The 20,143-nt window shown below is 58.0% G+C and overlaps 2 protein-coding genes across 8 annotated transcripts in view; both read left to right on the top strand.

The window, feature by feature from the left end:
- Window positions 1-964, top strand: part of TUBGCP2 (tubulin gamma complex associated protein 2) — a 35,321-nt gene extending 34,357 nt beyond the window's left edge. For 4 of the 5 annotated variants that reach the window (XM_056352150.1, XM_056352149.1, XM_056352148.1 and 1 more), the window contains exon 18: window positions 571-963. In XM_056352150.1, the coding sequence (XP_056208125.1) occupies window positions 571-676 (106 nt within the window). In that variant the 3' untranslated portion in view covers window positions 677-963. Of the gene's footprint in view, window positions 1-570 lie in introns of all 5 variants that reach the window. The other variant, XM_056352151.1, reaches the window with a different exon arrangement.
- Window positions 965-2,827: 1,863 nt separating this feature from the next.
- ADAM8 (ADAM metallopeptidase domain 8) lies at window positions 2,828-19,693 on the top strand. Of its 3 annotated transcripts, XM_056352153.1 has the most exons (23): window positions 4,177-4,340; window positions 5,505-5,614; window positions 9,547-9,623; window positions 9,889-9,967; window positions 10,076-10,152; window positions 11,886-12,072; window positions 12,551-12,616; window positions 12,720-12,788; window positions 13,415-13,584; window positions 13,687-13,768; window positions 14,424-14,572; window positions 14,818-14,995; window positions 15,792-15,881; window positions 16,637-16,832; window positions 17,036-17,135; window positions 17,262-17,445; window positions 17,544-17,621; window positions 17,710-17,794; window positions 17,977-18,091; window positions 18,195-18,369; window positions 18,459-18,523; window positions 18,554-18,575; window positions 18,828-19,693. In XM_056352153.1, the coding sequence occupies exons 1-23, from the start codon at window positions 4,250-4,252 to the stop codon at window positions 19,002-19,004; spliced, it is 2,622 nt and encodes an 873-aa protein (XP_056208128.1). In that variant the 5' UTR covers window positions 4,177-4,249; the 3' UTR covers window positions 19,005-19,693. The 3 variants fall into 3 exon arrangements, with proteins under 3 accessions (XP_056208129.1, XP_056208128.1, XP_056208127.1); XM_056352154.1 differs by lacking the exon at window positions 4,177-4,340 and adding an exon at window positions 2,828-3,440 and having other exon boundaries at window positions 18,459-18,575; XM_056352152.1 differs by having other exon boundaries at window positions 18,459-18,575.
- The last annotated feature ends 450 nt before the right edge of the window (window positions 19,694-20,143 follow it).

The raw sequence follows: 20,143 nt of genomic DNA, 5'->3' as shown, positions 1-20,143 counted from the left end.
AATTTAGCCTGTTGTCAGGGGACGAGCACAGAAGAGGTGTCACCAACACCTGTGGCACAGTGCAGGTATCCCTGTTTCACTCTGAACAAGCCACTGTGTCTGCGTAGCCTGGGGCAGTTCCATGTGGAGGTGGCAGTTCGGAAGGCTCTGTGATGTGGCCACAATCAGCTGATGCCCAGGGAGAGGTTTCTCCTCCAAGGGCCATGGCTGGGTAAGACCAAGGCTGTGTGCAGCAGGAATACAGCTGCTTGAGAGGTCTGTGCTGCAGCACAGCCCCCCTTGCTGCACAAGCACGCATCCTCTGCTTCCTCCTGCAGTGAGACTTGCACTGACTTGCTTCACACCCCTCATTTCAACCAACTTTATCCTAAAATTCGTCTGACCCTGTGAAAGAGTTTATATATTTTTGGATCCCCTTGCTGCCTGTGAGCACCTCGATGAACACGTGTGCTGCAGCACCTGCAGCACCAAGCCTTTGGGGGCCCTTGGGTTTGGCTTGCTGCGTGCCACTCTTAGGCAGCATTGGGCTGCCAGTGGGCTAATAAAACTGCTGGGTTTTTCGTCTCTCAGGTTGGACTTCAACGGGTTCTACACAGAGCGCTTGGAGCACATGTCTGCGGAGCGCAGCCAGAAGGCAGCTCCCCTGCTTCCCCGCCTGACTGTACCGGCCCAGTGAAGCCCTGCTGCTGCCCCTCTCAGCCACCGCCTCTTCTGCACCAGCAGAGAACCGGGCACTCACTCACTGCAAGCTAGGAGTACTCAACCTGCTACATGCACTGTGTGAGCTGGAAACAAACTGTAAGGTTGTCCCAGAGAGATAGGGGAGTGCTCAATCTCCTGAAATGTATGTAATGGATTTTCTCTTCCGAGAGGCTTTTAAGTCCTTTTTTTTTTTTTTTTTTTTTAAATTACATTGTAAAATTCTGTATTTGTGTGTTGTAAAAGAAATTTAAAAGAAAAACATAGTTATTTTGTCGACAGAACTGGGGGTGCAAATTAGTCTTCTAGGTGACGAAATTTTGGTTGGCGCTCAGAGATCTGGCTCAGCTGCTGTGCAGCATTATTTTGGGAGGAGAGCCTAATTGGGCCATTGCTGGAATGAAGCTGATCAGCTGCTCTGACCGATGAGATGGGGGGGTCACAGCTGATGAGCATGATGTTCATGTCGTATTGACCAAGTCCTCAGCAGAGGACTTCCAGGGTATCTTGCAGATTTGTGCAGCCATAAAAATTGCTTGAGCCGGTTTGAGAGTGGATGTGGTAGAGGGGGGAAGAGAGGTGTCTCCTGGGAAGAAGTGGTAACCAAGACACATGCTAGAGACCCAGAGGCCCCAGCGGCAAGTGTGGGAATGAGGGGGAGATATGAGAGGGCTGTGGATACAGAGCTGAGTGCTCCTGTTATTTACCTGCCCTTCCTCTCCTCACCTCCTCCTTTGCAAGGTCCTTCCAAGAGTGTGGTAGGAGGGAATAGCCAGGTTCTCTTCGCTCTGGTGGCCTAAAGCGGGTCGTCCAGTTTGGTAGAGGGAGAGAGACCGAAGGAGAGGATGGAGACCACCGGTCCTGGGTCTGGAGGACTGAATTTGTTCATATGAAGGTTGAGGTTTAGGACCAAGACCTCAGCCAGCATCATCTGGCTCTTCAGGGAAAGGACTTCTGCAGTTCATGGGGATGGGAAGTCGCCTGTTTGCCCACTGAGCTGGCCTCTCGGTCCAGGGAGGTAATGGAGAAGCTGACCTGCAATTTCCGTTCAGTTTCTGTGGATCTACAGACTTCACAGCCTGTCCCTTTAGCCCCCAGGGTGGAGAGGTGGAAGGGCCCAGGACCCTGGAGGAACCTGCTTGCCTCTCACTGCCCAGCATCTCGGGCTTGAGAGATTCCCCTGGCACCTCAGTTTATCGCTGTTGGTCGCATGTATTTGTTACACCAATGAGCAGTGTGGCAGCTGTTGCAGGAAAAAACTCTGTTCATGCATTTAAATCAGGATTGAAGCCATTTATAGATTAATAACACATAATTAACTCGCAAGCATTGAGTCTCAGCAGAAGTAATAGATATTTCTGAAATCCTAATTTTTAAAATCGACTGCAAATTTCTGAGCACCCATCTATGAGTAATCCCAAGGAGTCCCACTCACACCTGCACGCGCACGCGTGCGGATGGTTATGTGCACCCCTCAGCTTTTAGCAGGGGAAGGCACCCATCTCCTAGGAGCGGGGCTCTCCTCCTCGCACACCTCCCTGCGGGAGATGTGGGCGCTCCCCTTCTGAGATCCCGTGCTGCTCCCTGTGACCAGCAGGTCCACACCCAGGTGAGAAAGCCCCCAGGAGGTCACCTACACCCTGGGTTTGGGTCCCCCCTGCTTGTTGCACCATGTACCAGCAGCCCACTGGCTGGATGCTGCCCCCTCGCTGTGCCTGCCCCAGGCAGAGGTGGGGATGCTGGTGGAGCAGTGTCATACCAGCCTTTGGTTCCTGCTGTTTGCATGAGAATACACTGATAGGTAACTTCAATCACCCAAAAATAGTGGCCCACGTGTTGGATGCCTGATTGGCTGAGCAGTTTAAAGGCTTGGGGTGCTCGGAGAGATCTCCACCCAGATCTACCCACTCCTCTCCCAGAGCAGACCTCGGTCCAGGCCAGGTGCCTACTGCCAGCCCCGAGCAGGAGGTGGATGTGTCTTCTCCCCTCACCAGAAGCTGGGAGGTGCTAGGAGAGGGGCGAGAAAAGGTCCTGTGCCTGAATCCAGCAGCCCCCTGTCCCACGGCACGGCCGTCTGGTACCTCCTCGCCCAGAGCTGCGGAGTGGCTGCTCTGTGTCTCCCTGGCAAGCCGGGATCTGGGTTGGTCACTGGCATGTTCAAAGCCTGTTCATCTCTGCACGCAAGGGTTATGTCATGGTGGGGACAGTGCTACTGGAAATGTTTAGGTAGTTATCAACAGACATGCCTGGAAGCGTCAAGGGTGAAAGCACAGAGCTTTAATATTTATTGGGTTTTTAACCAACTTGACTATTTAGCAGGGAATTACAGAAAAGCTGCAGGGAGAAAGAGGGAAGACATTGGAGCAGCACTAGGCTACGGTGGTTTCTGTGCCATTTTGGAGGAAGCCTGTCCCTGGTGACGGAGCTCTGCAACAGCCAGATTTGGCATCTGATCCCCTCTTTTGTTAAATGTGACGTGTCCTGGCTGGGCCTGGCCTGAAACGCCAAGAAATATAAAATACCTGTTTGCAGGAGGAGGTTCTCTCTTTGCAGGTTACCACATGGAGAAGGCAAGGGGCAATGGGTTGCACCAGGAGAGGTTTCATCTGAATGTAAAAAATAAGTTACGGTGAGAGCAATCGCTCACTGGAAGAACCTCTCCAGGGACATCGTAGAGGGTTTCAGGATGTGACTGGACAGGGTGCATGATAATCTCATCCAGGCTGTCCTCCCTGTGACAGGTAGGTCCTCAGAGGTCCCTTCCAACTTGGGACGTTCTGTGAGCAAGGGGCAGGCAGCAGCCAGCCTCGTGGCATGGGGGAGGGTACAGTGCACCTCCCAGCTCAGCCCCACGTGGTGGTCCCAGCCCCTTTGATCCTTTGGGATCAGGGAGGGTCCCAACGCCCCCCTGATACGCCCTGATGTCCCATGGTTCCCCCTGACGGCTCACCCCCCGGTGGTGATCCCAGCCCCTCCACCATTTCAGTGCTCCATCATTTCGATGCCCCACCGCCACCCCCCAGCACCTCCCCAGTCCCACTGCTGCCCTCGGGTACTTCAGCCACCTTCAGCTCTGGCGTCGCCTTGGGGCCACCCCGGCGCCCCACAGCCACCCCCTTCATGTCCGATGGACGCTGCTCGATGTCCTCAGCCCCTCCAGCCCCTCTGCCACCTTAGAGCCTGGCGGACACCTCCAGCGCCCCATGGACACCTTTTCCGTACCCCACGGGACACTCGCAGCCCCGCCGCCCCCTGTAGCAGCTCAGCGCCGGGTGCCCTCTGCCACCCCCGTGCCCTGCGGGCCCCTGCAGTGCCCTGGGACATGCCCCGACGGTCTGGGGACCCTCCCCGATCCCTCACAAGCACCCAGGTACCCCCCAGGCCGTCCCCGCCGCCCGCCCCGGGCCGCCCCTCCCAGCCCCGCTCCGCACGGGTCCCCCCGCGGGGGGCGGCCCCGTCCCGCCCCGTCCCGGGAGTGGCGGTGAGTCACGGCGGGCGGGGGCTGCCGGCGCGGCGGCGTTGGGGCTGGCACCGCGGGCACCTCCGAGCCATGGCCCCGGCGCTCGCCCTGCGCCGCCGGCTCCTGCTGCCGCCGCTGCTGCCGCTGCTGCTGCTGCTGCCGCTGCTGCCGCTGCCCCACGGTGAGCGAGGGGCGCGCGGGCCCGAGCAGGGCGGGCAGCCCGCGGGCAGCTGCGCTCCGCCGACGGGACGGACGAGAAGTTTTGGGGGTGGGGGCAAAAGCCCGGCTCCTCGGGGGTCTTCAGCCGTGGGGCGGGGGAGGGGGAATGCTTTTCCTTGCGGGAATTGAAGGGACGCGTGGGAAGCGGCACAGGAGGGATGCGCGAGGTGGGAGCGGGGGGTGCGGTGGCTCTTTGGGACGGGTCGCAGCTCAGCGGGGTTGCGGCTGCCAGGCTGAGCCCCGGGGTCACCGCGGGGTTAGGCGGGCATCGCCGGCACCCCCTCCCCAAGCTCACTCGAGGGCGGAGGATGCAGAAGGGGCTGTGAGGAGCGGGCTGGCCTCCCGCCCCGCGAAAGAGGGACCCTTTCGGGTGCGCTGGGTCCTGCCGCCCCGCCGGGGCGCCCGCCGTTATGTAAAGGCACCTCGGCCAGGAGGCTCCAGCGAACGAGGGGAAATTTGTCATCGGCAGCCTGCGGCGTGCTGGCGGGGGGACCGGTGACTCAGCCGGCCGAGGGGGTGGTGATGAGGCTGCTGGCTCCTGCTCGGGTCCGTGGGCGAGGGCTGCCAGGCACCCGCACCGGAGAGCCCTGCTCGGCCACTGCCTCGCCGCGCTGGCCCCGGCTCACCCCGGCAGCACGCGGGCACGGCCGCGGCACCGGCTCTGCGGGGCTCCTGCGGAAGGCAAAGGGGTTGTCGCAGAAACGTCTCCCTTCTGACACAGAAAAAAAGATGGGAGGAGGGCTGAGCCAGTCCAGACACGAGCCATCCTCCAAAACGCAACCCCTGGCAGCTGCCAGGTGCCAAGTCACAAACCGTGGCATCGAGGTGGGAAGCTGGGAACCCTCTGGCTTTACTTGCACACCCAGGGTCTCAGTAGGGTTTTCCAGCCTTGAAGGGACCTGGTTGCACAGGAGTCCTGCTGAGCACTCTGTGAGTGCCAGGGCTCGGGGGGGGGGGCGGGGGCTGGAGCATCCCTGGAGCCTGTTCAGGGCGTTCTTGTGTTCCCAGCAGGTATTCCAGGACTTCACGTTTTGGCTTTTCCCTGCACCTTCATGTTGGCCACTTCCCTTGTCCCCTGACTGTTGTTTATGGGCATCCTGGCTCAAAGCCCTTTGACCTTTCCCAGGTGCTGCTGCCAGGCTGGAGGAGAAGCTTGCCCACGTCGAGAAGTACGAGACAGTGATGCCACGCAAGGTGACAGATCCTCGGGGGAAGAGGGACCTCCCTGTGCGACCGGTAAGTAGCATCGCCTCCCAAATACCGCCTTGGCACAGCTGCCCTCACTGCCTTGCAGGGAGTCCAGGGGGGGGTGTTGAATCAGCAAAGCCCCTTGCCCGACCACTGGGCTCAGAGCCAGACCCCCTTGGCCCACCATTGGGCTCAGAGCTTGACCCCCCTGGCCCACCACTGGGCTCAGAGCCAGACCCCCTTAGCCCTGTGCTAGAAGAATGACCTGGTGCATGTTCTCTTGCGTTGCTTCTGTCCCAGACGGTGGAGATCTTGCAGGAATTGATCAGATAAGCTTGCCTGGACCGTTTTGGGTCAAAATAGGAACTGCATATAGGAGGGTGGACTCTCGGAGAGTGGGGGCTGCTTTCTCCAATGCTTTCTTTGGAGGCATTATTACCCAGTGGTGCCACCTCTTGCAGCCTTGCAGTGATCTTGTGACATCTGGTCTTTGCTTAAGTAGGGATTTGCAAAGCCTCATTGAGCTGTAAGCACTTTTCTTGCTGTGTTTGCTGAAGTTGGTTTTTTTTGTCCTTTGGGACAAGGAAATAAGAATCAGAAAGTTTCAGAAATCCACATGAAAGAAAGCCAGTGTTATTTTTCTTGGGAAACCTTGTAATTTGGGGAAAGGAATAGGGTTTGACTCAGGAGTTTTGAGTGCTTGGGGCTGACATCCATAGGATGATGGCCTTGACCTCAAAGATGCTTTCCTCATTGCCTTAAAGTGAAATTCAGCCAAATATGTGGTTTCATTTTCTAGGGCTGAAAAGCACTGATTTTAGCACCTGATGAGATGGAGGGGCTGGGGAGATTTATTTCCTAGTAAACTCTTTGTACAGCACATTCATCTGTGATTCAAACCCTTTCTGATAAACTAGCTTCAAAAACACTCCCCAAAAGCATCTGTTTTCTCTGCTCTAGAAACCTAAACTTGTCCACGAGATGAGATAAACATTCCTCAGACTATTTAGAGACACCATCTGTGCTGGGTGCGCCGGGTGGCTCTGCACTGATCCCCCTGGAAAGGGGAGCTCACCCATCTCAGGGTCCCTCTGCTTTCCGTGGTACAGGAGAAGATGTCTGCCTTGAGCTGTGTACTTAGGGACAGCCATGGGTGGTGTCTACCAGGTGGCACTTGGATTGGGTGGTCCTTGGATCTCCTAAATTGCTGTGTTGAGGGTGTGAGGTCTCCTGCCTTTTAAACCATTTTCCTCATCTTGGACAAAAGCTGGGTTTGATGGCTCAGTAACCTTGGTGGGGAAGAAGTTCTCTTCTGGAGGTGGCTGGACCACCACCAAGGCCCTCTTTGATGTGGAGACAGGATGGGTGTTTTCTGCACCAGCTCCTCCTGTGGCTTTGCAGTAGCAGTCTGTGGCTGCGATGGCCATGGGCTGAGAGATGGTTCCTGGGTCAGAGCAGCTGGGACACATGGGGTTGGTCCAGCAGTGCATCTGCTAGGTGAGGTTTGAAGCAGACCAGCTCCCCTCTGGCTTTGCTTAAAATGTTCACCCCTGAAAGACAGGGTGGAGACTTAGGGCCTGCCACACAGGATCTCCTGGGATGTCAGCCTTCCCACAGGTCACGGTCTTCTTAGCAGGGGCACAACAAGGCATGTGGCAAACCTGGGTTCTTCATGGAAAGGAACGTGAAAAAAGAGCAAGTACCTTAAAAAAAAATTATGGTTACATGCTCTTGATTGCAGAAGTGACATCTCTCTCACCCCCATGCTCCAGCATTTCAAAGAACTCTATTGAAATGGCAGTGTGTTTCCAGCCCATGTGAGACCCAGCATTGCAAGGTACTAGCTTCTCCTGCAGCGCACCTGTGCTTGTGCATCCCTGCTGATCTCCCCCACCACATCCCACAGCCAGTTCATGCAAAGGGGCAAGTCCTTTGCCTGGGTGAAGACAGCTGAGCTCCTGCCAGCGCAGCCTGGGGCTCTGCAGGAAGCAGCAGGCTGTTGCAGAGCGAGCAGTGGGGCTGGACGGAGCAGAAGCGAAGGGGGGTGGTGGTGGCCCAGTGACCTGCTGCCCTTCCCTCCTCTCTTGTGCTGCAGCTCCTCTGATACATGGCACGGTGCAATGAGCCCCATCCCTACTGTCCTAGCGAGACCTGTTGCCTCTTACCATTCAGGGAAGGAATACCGTGTGCCGGGGGTGGGACAGTGGCATCCCGTCCCGATCCTGTGTAAACTCTCTGGGTCTCTTAACAAGACCAGATGGAAGAAGTCCCTCCTCTCTGTGTGCTGTGGCCACAGCTCTGCTTTGCTTGCTCAGCACGGTCATGGGGTTAGCATGGCTCAGGCAGGGGCAGGGCTGAGCCGCCTGTGCTTTCAAAGCCTTTCCATCTGGAGCCCTTGCAAAGCCCATGCTAATAGGGAAGGGGGTGATTCAGAGAAGCTTTATCAGGACTTTTTTTTTTAAACTTGCCCTGTGGTTGTCTCCAAGAGACAGTCCCTGACCCACCATCCCCTTTCCAAGTGCTTTCCTGCCATTTCCTAAGACCTATGCTGGCTCCGGCACTGCCAACAATAACAAAGCATTGCTTTGTCGGCGGACACGGGTTGGGACGGCCACGTCAAGCGGGAGACACTGTTCATAAGAGAAAAATTTGCAGGAGACCCATGAGTGTGCTTACACACCAGCAGTGTGCCTGCCTGCAGCTGGGGCTGCCTGGCGGGCTTGTCGCAACCTGCTCAGCCTGTGGAGAGGACGTTTCGTGGCCGGCAGCCCACTGCTTCAGCTTCAGATCGGAAATGCAAACCAGGTAGAATTGAGGGCAACCAAGTGAAAGACAAACCCACTCACCTGGCCCCGCTGGCAATGAGTCAGCAGGACTTTGTGCTCAGCTTCAGCTCCTGTCAGGTTGTCGATCATCTCCCTGGGAGTGCTGAGCCATTGTATGACAGCAGGTGCTGTCATCCTCCCCAGGGAGAGACCGCTCACCTCATCCAGGAGGAATGCTGGTCCTGCGGGAGAGGCTTGCTTTGCCTTTGGCTCAGCTCACCACCCCAGGATCCAGTAAAGGTATGAGGATGTGCCCTCAGGGGAGGTCTCTGTGCTGCCGCAGTGGCTGAGGAGTATGCTGGTGCCAGGGGTGCAGCCTGATATGGGGCACCAGGCAAAGGATAGTCATCTTTCTCAGTGGCCCTGGTGGGATGGGACCTCTGGAGCTCTGTGGCCCAGCCTCTGTAGGTGGAGATCACAAGGCAGCCTAGAGGGAAACACTTCTTCTGGAGGGACATCTCCATCCTGGGGGTTCAGGGCTTGGCTGGGCTGAGCCACAGCCACCCTGACCCAGCCATGGTGACTGGAGGTTGGACTTGAGGTGCCCTGAGGTCCCTTCCACCTGCACTAGGGTGATGCTTGGGGGCTCTGGCACATGGTGATACTAAAACGTACTCTCAATAGCAGACAAGAACCAAGAGAAGGTCATTCTCTCACTGTGATGTGGCATGTTGGATCGGTCAGAGATAAGGAAGTCTCTGCTGATGAGAGCTGTTGGGAACCAGGGATCTTTGTGGTTTAGCCTGTGAGTGAGTGAGCGATGAACTCAGCCCCCAGAAATGGAGCTCTATGACTGATGAGTAGGAAGTCTCAGTTTCTGGCACGGCCATCTGCAGCCATGTGTCAGACACGGGAAATCAGACTTTGCTGACTCTGTTTCATTGCTGGTGACCTGTTCTTTATCTCAGGATGTGCCGGGGATTTGCATTATTGCCCACATGCTTTCTTTTTTCTCTTCTGATTTCCTGTGTCTTTTCTGGATGCCTCCAGGGTGAGCAGCCAGGCTCCCCGTCCTGCAGCTGCCTTCTAGTGGGGTGCATGCAGACCCCATCCCCTTTCTGGGCAGGACGGAGGCCAAGTGGTCCTCTGTCCTCTCTTCTGTAGCTCTTGCTCTTGGTGATGGCGGGTCTGTGATGTCATCTATCTTTCATGCAGAGCATCTACCCGGACCACATCCTCTACAGTGTCCGTGCTGAAGGCAGGGACTACCTCCTGCGGCTGGAGAAGAACAAGTGAGTGCGGGTGGGCACGGCGGGATGGCCAGGGGGCAGCTCACTTCCCACCCTCGCTGTGAACATCAATTCTCCAGGGTCGCTGCACTGGTGATCTAAGCCCTCAGCCCAGACCCAGAATACCACATTTTCTTCCCTCCTTGCCAAACCCATCTGGGGAGGTCATGGGCCCACTGTACCCAACCTGACCAAACCTCATCCCCAAAGCTTTCTATCCCTTCCCCAAAACTGGGTTCGCCGCTGACCCCCATTCCCCATCCTGCAGGGAGCTTCTGGGACAGCATTACACCGAGACGCACTACTTGGCTGATGGCACGGAGATCACAGAGAAGCCAAATATTCAGGTATGGGGCTGGCTCTGGGCAGAGTAGTTTTCCCCACTCCTACGGGGTCCCTCCATGCTGACAGCTGGTGCAGACCCCCTTTACACCTCTCCTTTCTCTTGGTGGCAGGATCATTGCTTTTATCAGGGCCACGTGCAAGGACATGCCAACTCAGCAGCGAGCATCAGCACCTGTGGTGGGCTCAGGTAGGTCCTCTGGCTTCCCTGGGGCACTGTGGCTGGCCAGAGGACAGCATCGAGCCTGGCCTTGGTGCATGTCACGGTACCGCTCCTAGCGGATGCAGTGCTGTGCAACGGTGAGCCGGTGTGACCAAGCTCTGGCCAGCTGGAGCTGTGCTGATGGAGGGAGAGTTCAGCTTTCCCCTGAGGAAGAGAAGAAGACATCCCTTTTCCTGCTGGCGGTGGGAGCGCTGACCGCCCTGGCTCGGTGCCCAGCAGGAAAGGTGCACCGCGTTTTGCAGCTACTCCTGCTGGTTGGGGGTTGACTTGTGGCACGGGATAAGACTGGGAACCCGAGCATGACAGAAGGTCCAGGCAGGAATGCCTTCTCCAGGCAGCAAGGCACAACTTGTCCTGCATCTACCCCCTTTTCCCAGGGCAGACTGGCCAAACTCACCCCAAGTGCTGCAGCCAGCGACACAAAGTTGTGCTCATGGTGATGCACGGGCCTGCAGGCAGCCAGCATCTCCTCCCTGTCATGCTGACCTCCTAGAGCTGATGGCCAAATGCCTTTCCGAAAGAAAACGAAAGCAGATGGAGCATCAGGCCAGCTGTGTCTCCCTCTACCCACTGTTTGCTGGCCATGCTAGTGCTCATTCCTCAAAAGCTGCCTTGAGTCTACCTTCATTTAACAGCAGAAAACGTCCTTGCAGAGTAACCGAGCCACCAGATCCATTCAAGGCTGTTCAGTTTGCCATGCAAGATTCACACTCTGCTGTTCTCTTTCTTTTAAGATCAGCTGGCAGCCAGACATTGCAAGAGTAAGCCAAAGAGGAAGGGGGCCCTTGCAGGGAGATGTGTAAGGAGGACGGGTGGTCCCTGGCGCACCCAGGGACCTGCAAACACCCATTTACAGGTGAAATGCCTGCTGGAGCTGTGTGGCAGCCACCTCCTCACACTGAGCATCTTGCGCATACATGGGACATTTGACATCCTTGTATAGTAGGAGGACAAGATGTGCAAGGGCAGAACAGGAGGCACAGACAGTACAGACAGGGTACATAAGACACCTTATAGAAAGCATCCTGAAGGCCAGAGCTGCTTAGTAGGAATAATGCTATGTTAAACCTGGCCTGGCAGCACTGGGCAGCTCCTACTGAGCCCTGGGACACTGCTGGTGCCCGAAGTACAGGATACTCCCCTTGCTACCAGGCACAGATGCTGCTCCACAGTTTGCTCCCTCCCAGCCCAGAAGCCAGTTTCCAGCCCTCCTAATGCTCCTTTTGTTCAGCCTGTGCTTCTGCAGCCTCCAAACGCCAACGCTGTGGACATGTTTCCTATTGCTCCCCAACTCCTGTCGTGCCTCAGGTCAGCTCCATCCTGCAGCATTTCCTTGGTGTACTCTTGGGCCAGGCGAGGTTTGTAGGGAAGAGGCATCGAGTCCCTCATGTTGCTGTGAGCTCCTACACCCTGTACCTCTGCACAGTGCCGTGGACCTTCATGCACTGCCCAAGGGCTGCTTGGGACTTTGCATTGAGTGTGGTCACGTGCACGTGGCCAGAAGGACCTGACTGTCACATCCTGCTGGTCGCCCATAGCTCATCCAAGCTGCCTATAGGAACCATGGAGGGGTGGGGTGGTTTCCTAGCTGGGATTTGGCAGCTATATTTTGTATCACAGGCCCTTGTGGGGGTGCGTAGGGTCCGTCTGTGTCCTGCAGGATACCTCCCCAACCTGATGCCTGCTGTCTCTCTTGGCAGTGGGTTTTTCCGGGTGAATGAAACCACCTTCCTGCTGGAGCCCTTGGAAGAGGATGCGGCTGGCTGGCACGCAGTGTACAGAGCAGCTCACCTGCGGGGGAAGCGCGGCACGTGCCAGGAGTCCGGTGCCACCCTGGAATATGACCATGAACCAAAAATTCCCGCAGCCATGAAGCTCTACCGCTGGGTTAAGGATTGCATTGCTTCTCCTTCCTGTAGCTGAGTTTGCAAGAGCCTAGCTCCTGTGAAGTCCAGGAGAGGAGTAGGGCCATACTGCATCTCTTGGAGATCCTCCTCTCCCATGTGTTGTTGGCTGGGTGCCCAAACACAGATTGTTCCCAGTGGCCTAGCTCCTGGTGGGAACAAGTCCTCAGGTCCTGTACCATTAGCAGGAGCATCTTTCTACCCTGTGAGCTCCGTGATGCCTGCAAGCCTGTCTCATGCCTCATCCCAGTAGCAGGCTTGGGTTTTTCCTTGTATGTTGGAATATGTCTGAAACACCCAGCAAAGTAACATCAGGAAGCAGAGCTAAAAGACCTACCAGCCTTGAATAATGTTGGAAGATGCCCCAGGATCCAACACATCCCACAGGAGGGTCAACCGCAGGGCTCGGCAAGCTGCAGAGCTGAGTCCCTCTTTGCACTCACTTTCCTCTTTCCTTCCAGAAATCAGCTCCGTTACGGAAAGGTCCCCGATATGTGGAGCTGGTCCTGGTCGTGGACAACGAGGAGGTAAGCAGGGTGGGGGGCAAGCTGGTGCCTGTGTTTTCACTGTCTTCCACTGCAGCGAAGAGGTTGAAGCCAGCCTGGAAATCTCTCTGTGTCCTTCCTGTAGTTCCGAAAACACAAGGACTTGCGCACAGTACAGAACCGCATGAAGGAAATCGTGAACCACGTCGACAAGGTGAGGCCAGATGGCCGGATCTTCTCTCCTGGCTCCCAGACATGCCCCATGGTGCCAGCATGGGCGTGAATGTGGTGGAGGAGAGATTGGCATGGGGAGGGTGATGGAGCAGGAGCCGATCTCAAGCCTGCAGGTGGGCTGCTGCAGAGTGACCAAATCCCTTGACCAACAGGGTGTGCGACGTGGACAGGCCAAGCGGCTCAGCCCTGGGTCCTGGGGGGAATAGGACAGCTGCCTCCCATCTCTCTCGTAAGGGAAGGGGGGAGAAATTTTTTATAATCCCCAGAAGCTCTCAAGCTGGAGCAGGTGCTAACAAGGGGAGGGTGATGGATGCAGTGCACCAAGGCGGAGTTTCTCCTTGCCTTGCTTCAGCCCCACTCTTTGGTCAGCAGCATGAGAGCAGCATCTCAGCCTTCACTGGCCAAGAGGGAGCCCAGAGGTCCTGGGGTAAACCCTGTCTTGTGTGGTCACCCCAGCTTGTGTTATTTATTGAGAGGGTTACGGCGTGGTATTCCCAGTGATGTGTGGTCCTGGGCTTGGTTGTGGCTCTTCAGGGGAGGTGGGACCTTTCTTCTGCTTGTGGAGCTCCAAACCAAGCATTTCCTCCGGGCTGTCTCCCACCTCAGCTTTATCAGCCTCTTCGCCTGCGGGTGGCCTTGATTGGCTTGGAGGTGTGGAGCCACAAGGACAAAATCATGGTCAGTCCCAACCCAGAGGTGACACTGGACAACTTTCTCCACTGGCGGGAGGCAGAGCTGCTGCGGAGGAAGCCACATGACAATGCCCAGCTGATCACGTAAGGACTAAGGGGGGAGGCAGGGGCAGGCACCGCCTCGCTGTCCTTGCAGCCCTGCTGCCACCCAGGCCACATGGCCACAGTGGCATCTCAATCCCACAGGGGCATAGACTTCCACGGCACAACCGTAGGGCTCGCCAAGAAGCTTGTGATGTGCAGCAGGGACTCAGGCGGTGTCAACCAGGTGGGTCTTGCTGCCTGGGCATGCGCCAGGAGGGCAGCAGCAGTCCCATGATCTGAGCTCCCTGCGTTGTATTGTCCAGAGCAGGTTTCTCCTCCACTGGTCTCCAGCTTTCCCCCTCTGCAGCCTTAGGGCTGGATCTGGTCCCTGACATCTCTGGCCCTTGAGTGACTGACCCCCAGAGAAGTGTCAAGGCCACAGGGGAAGGGTAGCTGTGGAAACCCAGCCGGGTGCCTGTGGAGGGCTCTGATATACCTGAGCCCAGATGAGCCTCCCAGAGCAGCTCCGTGGATGCAGGGCTTCTCCCACCACCTGTCAGGTAGCTGGGACTTGGTTTGTAATTGCTCCTTGGCCATCCTGGCTGGAGCAGGAGTGGTCAGCCATGGGACCTGTGGCTGTCCAGAACCACCACAAAGCATCTTTTCAGGGTAGCTGGTACGTGTAAGCTCACTTACACCCCTGAGACCCCAGGCAGGAGGTCTTCAGGGCCCATGGGACCAAGTCCAGCTTCAGTCTTCCTTTACCTTGGCACGGCAGCATCAGGGAAGGAATTTCAGACAGCAGTGAGACCTGGCACTGAGCAGTTGAAGAGCCCCAGCAGGCCCTGTGGAGATGCTGTGGAGACCATTTGAACCACGCCCCACTTCTTGTCCCACAGGACCACAGCACAAATCCTATCGGTGCTGCATCCACCATGGCTCATGAGATGGGACACAACCTGGGGATGTCTCATGACGAAGATGTTGCTGGCTGCCGCTGTCCAGTCCCCAAAGCAGATGGAGGTTGTGTCATGGCGGCAAGTGTTGGGTGAGCAAAGGAAAGGGGAATATCTCTGGGCAGCAAATATCTCGAGGTGTCCTCTGGCACTGCCCTGATGTGGTGAAGCCCGTGAAATGGTCAGGTCTGGGTGGATACTCCACTTGAAGCTGCACTTCAAAGGTCTGTTGGTGCCTTTGAGTCTGCTGGCCCTCCAGCTGCTCCCTGGGCTGGTGTTGTGAGGGCCCTTGGGCTCTCATCTCTGCTCATGACTGCCTGGTTTTGTGCCCCTTCAGCGTGGTTTACCCCAAGCTCTTCAGCCGCTGCAGCGAGCAGGACATGTGGCAGTTCCTCGGGGACCCCAGGACCAGCTGCCTGCTGAATGTCCCCAGGGCGGATGAGCTGTATGGGGGGCCGGTGTGTGGGAACCAGTTTGTGGAGCGGGGAGAGCAGTGTGACTGCGGCACGCCAGAGGTAGGGATGCTCTCTGAGAGCCTGGGGAGGGGGGTGGGCAGCAGGGACCTGAGACCTGTCATTCAGACTCAGAAAAAGTTGTGCAAGCCTCTTCCCTGGGCATCATGCTTTGCAGGACTCATCTTCCTTAGGTTCCTGATGCTTCTGCAAAAAAAAAAAAACAAAACCCAAAACTTGCGGAGGATATTTGTTAACTTGGATGTGTGCCCCTCCTTTATGTAGCTGGCTGTGATTTTAGCAGGAGCATGCCTAGGAAAGTCAGAAATCCCCCCAGTATATCCTCCGAAGATGTGATCCAAGGAGGGGGACATCATGGCATGTTGTCCTTTCAAGAGCTGCGCTAAGCTTTTCCACATCCCTCGTGGCCCATTGCTGCATCAGGGGAGAGACTTGAGGCAAAGAGCCAAGCGATATCTCTGGGATAAATCCCTGGGTCACAGCCCTGCTCCGGGACCTGAAGGGATGCTCCCCCGATGCAAAGAGCACAGAGATCCTCCTGTTCCCTCCTTCCTGGAGATGTGCAAAGGGTGCTGCCAAAGAGCAGGGACCCAGGTCAGGCCCCATCTTCTGAGAAATCTCTTCCGGTCCTTTGGTTTCATGTTGGTCATGGGGTTAAAGAGACAGCAAGGATGGTTCACACCTGGGATGATGCTGTGGTTTTGCCCCATGGTTCAGTCTGTGGTGGCTACACTGCCACTGGTACCTGGTGATGTGGCAACTGGGTCCCCCCGGGAAGGAAGGAAAGGGTCTTTCAGTGGGGCTTTTGAGAGGGTTTCAGTCCTTCCCTGTCTCGCAGGAGTGCTCCGACCGCTGCTGCAATGCCACCACTTGCCAGCTGAGAGAGGGAGCAGAGTGTGCCCAGGGGGACTGCTGCCAGGACTGCAAGGTACTGCCATCGGCGGGGGACCAGCTCGGCGGGGAAGGGAGCTAGTGGGTGCAGTCCTGCCCTGGGCTCCTGTGGAGCTTCCTGGTAGAGGCAATGTGTGCCCATAGCCTGCTGGAGAGCTTGAAGGACCTCTGTAGCACCCTGCTCAGAGCCAAATGCACCCAGTGGTTTGGGGGAATCATGCTTTTCATTTCATACTCTCATGGCACGGACAGTCGGCATCTCAGGTGGGAAGCGGTTGGGAAGGTGAAGCAGCCTCCGTTTCTGGCCTCCTGTAGCCCAGGTCCCCTGGCTGTCTTAGGTTAGGTGCAGGATGAAAGCTGTTGAAGAACTGGGCGATGTTCAGAAGAGATCGGTGTGGCCCATTCCCGATTCAGGAAACCAACCTGCCTCTTCTGCTCCATTTGTTCAAGTGAAAGTTGAGTTGCACGCATTGACTCCTGCACACAAGCATAAGCAATGCTTTGATGTGAAGAGACAGGGCTGGAAGAGGACCCTGGGGCAAGTCCAGACTCAAAGCAAAGCACAAGGTGTTGCCTGCAGGGAGAGACTTCACTAGGGGAAGAGGCCTGGTGGTCTCTCCATCCTGTGCAGTAGCTCATGTCTTTCTGCCAGAGTGGCACAAGCTGCCGTGTCTGGGGGTCTGTGGGGTGCCAGATGTTTTGAAGACCAGGGTGCTGTCAGGCTGTGGTGCCTGTGTGGATCTGGGGGTGCAAGAGCATCGAGGCAGTGCTGACATCCCCTTTTCTGCACAGGTGAAGGATGCCGGTGTGCTCTGCCGGGCCAGCAAGAATGACTGCGACCTGCCTGAGCACTGCACTGGCCTCAGCGCCGAGTGCCCAGAGGATGTCTTCCAGGAGAACGGCATCTCCTGCCAGAATGGCAACGGCTACTGCTACAACGGGGCCTGCCCCTCACATGGCGAGCAGTGCCGCACACTCTGGGGCACAGGTAGTGGCTCCCCCACCCTGCCCACCCTCCTTGCCCCCTGCGCTGGGTGATGTGCCAGGAGCCCCGGCTCCTTGGGCCAGGGCGTGGCTTGGCTGCGGTCCCCTCCTGCATCCCTGGATGGGGTGCTATGGCTGCTGACTCCAAAGCACGGCCAGCTTGCTGCGGGCTTTGGCTCTACGTGACCCTTCCTGTGTCTCCTGCAGAGGCCCAGGTGGCTCCTGATGTCTGCTTTAAGCACAACAGCGAGCAGCACCTTCACCTCCACTGCCTCACCGAGTATGGGAAGCGACCCTGCAGCCCCAAGTAAGGAGCCGGGGGGAGCTCTGGGGGTGGTGTCCATGTCTGATGACAGCACTGCAGGGCTGAGCAAAGCTCCCCAGCCCCGCTGCCACCCCTGCTGCTGGGTGCTCATGGCTGCTTCTCCTGCAGGGATGTGAAGTGCGGCACACTGCTGTGCCTGAGTGACAACACCAGCCCCGTCCTCGGCGGTGGCTCCTACTCCCTCTTCTTTGGCCGCTTCAAGTGCAAGGCGGTCATTGCCGGCAACGACGCCAACGAGGTGGTGGCCAAGCTCAGGCTGGTGCCCACCGGCGCCAAGTGCGGAGAGGAGATGGTGAGCATGCTGGCTGCCACGCTGGGGTGGTAGAGGGGTGTGTGACAACTGGCTACGGGGACCCAGGGCAGCCTCAGATCCCCGCTCCCTGTCCTCAGGTCTGCTACGCCGGACGCTGCCAGAATCTCCTGGTCTACGGCAACAAGAACTGCTCGGCCAAGTGCAACAACCATGGGGTATGCTGTGGGATCATCCCCCCCCAGCAGCTGCGGGGCCCCAGCAGTGGTGCACCCACCATGCTGATGCCGTCCTCCCTCGTCGCAGGTGTGCAACCACAAGCGGGAGTGTCACTGCGAGCCGGGCTGGGCAGCGCCTTACTGTGAGCAGAAGATTTCAGGGGTGGTGGCAGGTATGGCACCCGCTGTGCACAGCCAGCGCCGGCTCCCGTAGCCTGATGTGTGGGTGCTGGGCGGAGGGGGGAGCCTGAGGAGGGGGCTGGCACCCTGCTGCGGTGCCGGTAAGTGCTGCTCCGTCCCCACGGGGCATCCCCAACACCGGGGTGCCTGTCCCACGCTGACCGGGTCTCCGCAGGGAGCAGCAGCGTGGCCCTGGCAGCTGCGCTGGCTGTGCTGGTGCTCGCCGGCATCACGCTCGGCAGTGGCGTTGTGCTCTTCAGAGGCAGGGGGACGAAGCTCTTCCAGAAAGGGTAAGTCCCCTCTCCTCCCCCCACGGTGTGGCTGAGCCACGGCTGCACAGGCCGAGCCCGAGGGGTACGCAGAGCAGCCCCACGCTGTCCCTGTGCCCCACAGGACCCCCAGCGGGCCTGCTGCAGGTCTTGCCAACCCACTCTTCCACGAGGGCGGCCGGATGCGCCCCCCCCGCCGCCAGCTGTCCCACCGTGACATCGGGCCCCCCAACCTGCTTAGCAGTACGGCAGCCCCACAGGCCGCCCGCCCGCTCAGGCCGTGCCGCCCAGCCCCACAGGTAAGGGTGCAGGATGGGCCCCTGGCACGGGGCAGCCCTGGCTGCGGGGGGGAGGCAGCCCCTCGCCCCACTGTTTGCTGACCCTGCAGCCACCGGCACCAGTGCCCCAGATGACATCTCCAGCGACACCAGTGCCCCAGATGACATCTCCAGCGACACCGGTGCCCCAGATGACATCTCCAGCCCCTCCAGGATGGCCCCTGCAGGTAACCACCCCTCCAAAAGCCATCGTGGCCTCAGAGCAGGGTGGCCTGTCCTTCCAGCAGCCGGGGGCCACGCTCAAGCCCCCTCACCCGCAGCCTCCCTGGCCTGACCAGCCCCAGATGTGTGGGGCACAGCTGTGGGGTGGCCCAGGCAGCTGACTCGAGGTGGGGGTTGGGGGGGGCTTCCTCTGTCCCCTGCCCACCTCTGGGTCCCTCGCCGGTGCCCAGGTGAGGGACTCTGGTCTCTCCTCACAGCAGGTGAAGCCAAAGCCACCCAGCAAGCCTCTCCCGGCACTGAAGAGCAAGGAGCCGAGCCGTGGTGAAGGGCCCCCAGGACCATCACTCCCTCGCTCCCTGCTGACACCTCCCTCAGTCTCTCAGCAGGGTGTCCCCCTGAAGGTGGCCCTGAAGCCGTCCCCGGCCAGGAGGTGACCAAGGATGCTCCATCTGCCACCACGGCTGAGGAGCTGCTGGCTCTGGTGCTCAGGTGGCACAGCTGGAGAGCCACCGTCTTGCTTCCACCCTTACTTGAATTGCTCACCGGACCCTCCCCCGGGAGGGCACCAGTGTTTACGGATATTTGAGTTGTGCCTTAACAGACTTCGTAGCCTCACGGCTGGCCCGGGGAGAGCCATCACCCGGGGCTTTGAGGGGGAGACCAGGAGCAGGGACGATGCCAGCTCTGGTTTTGAGGCCAGCCCCAGGCTCTCCTGTGCCCTGGGAGCTGCTGCCTTCTCTCCCTGAACCTGTCCTGCTCCTCCTGCCCCTTCCCTGCTGGGGCTGCGTCAAGGAGCCTGTCGGCTCACCGGGGCAGGAGTGCTGCACCCAGGGGCCCATGCCCCAGGGCCACCACCCTGGCTGGGGACAGTCACACGGGAGGGCCTCGCCAGGTCTTTGGCAGGTCTAAGCCAGGCTTAATTTCCCCTCGGAGCTTTTATCTCTGAAGTTATCACTTGAGTTACTGTCCTCCTGAAAGGGAATTTCCTGGGAGCCTTTTTACTGCAGCCACTAACTTATGACAATTATGTGACCATTTTGAACCACCTCTTGTGAAACCAGGCCTCCCCCTTTTTGATATAATTTAGGTTGAATGCTTTTATACCAATAAAAGACTGAAGGTAGTGGTGTCACGGGGTGTCTCTCAGCAGAAGGGAGAAGCAGAGTGGCAGCGGGCAGGCAGCTGCCCAGGACACAGGGTGGATACGGCACAGGTGGAGCCAGGGGCAAGAAGTGCTCGAGCTGAACTCCCAAAGCCTGTGCCAGAGCCACAGGGGCTGAATGGCAACAATTTCTGCCAACCACACGAAGTAAAGCTGCCACAGGGGCTGCAGGATGCTGCAGAGTCCCTGTGACCCCCCGGCACACAGTACCACTGACTCCCAGCTGCCAACAGACCCCAGGCTCGCGCTGTGACCGAAGACTGGCTTCCATGACTCCCACCACCAGCTTGGCTACCATCATCTTGGTCCAAAACAAAAATCCATGCTTGCAGGCAACATCAGTCCCTAAGGACACTGCTCCCACCCAGCAGCACTGCCTGCTTGGGAAATGCTCCTGCACGGGTAGCTTGC

The sequence above is a fragment of the Falco biarmicus genome, chromosome 9 (assembly GCF_023638135.1).
Source record: "Falco biarmicus isolate bFalBia1 chromosome 9, bFalBia1.pri, whole genome shotgun sequence".
NCBI classification, from domain to species: domain Eukaryota; kingdom Metazoa; phylum Chordata; class Aves; order Falconiformes; family Falconidae; genus Falco; species Falco biarmicus.
This window is presented reverse-complemented; position numbering and strand designations above follow the sequence as displayed.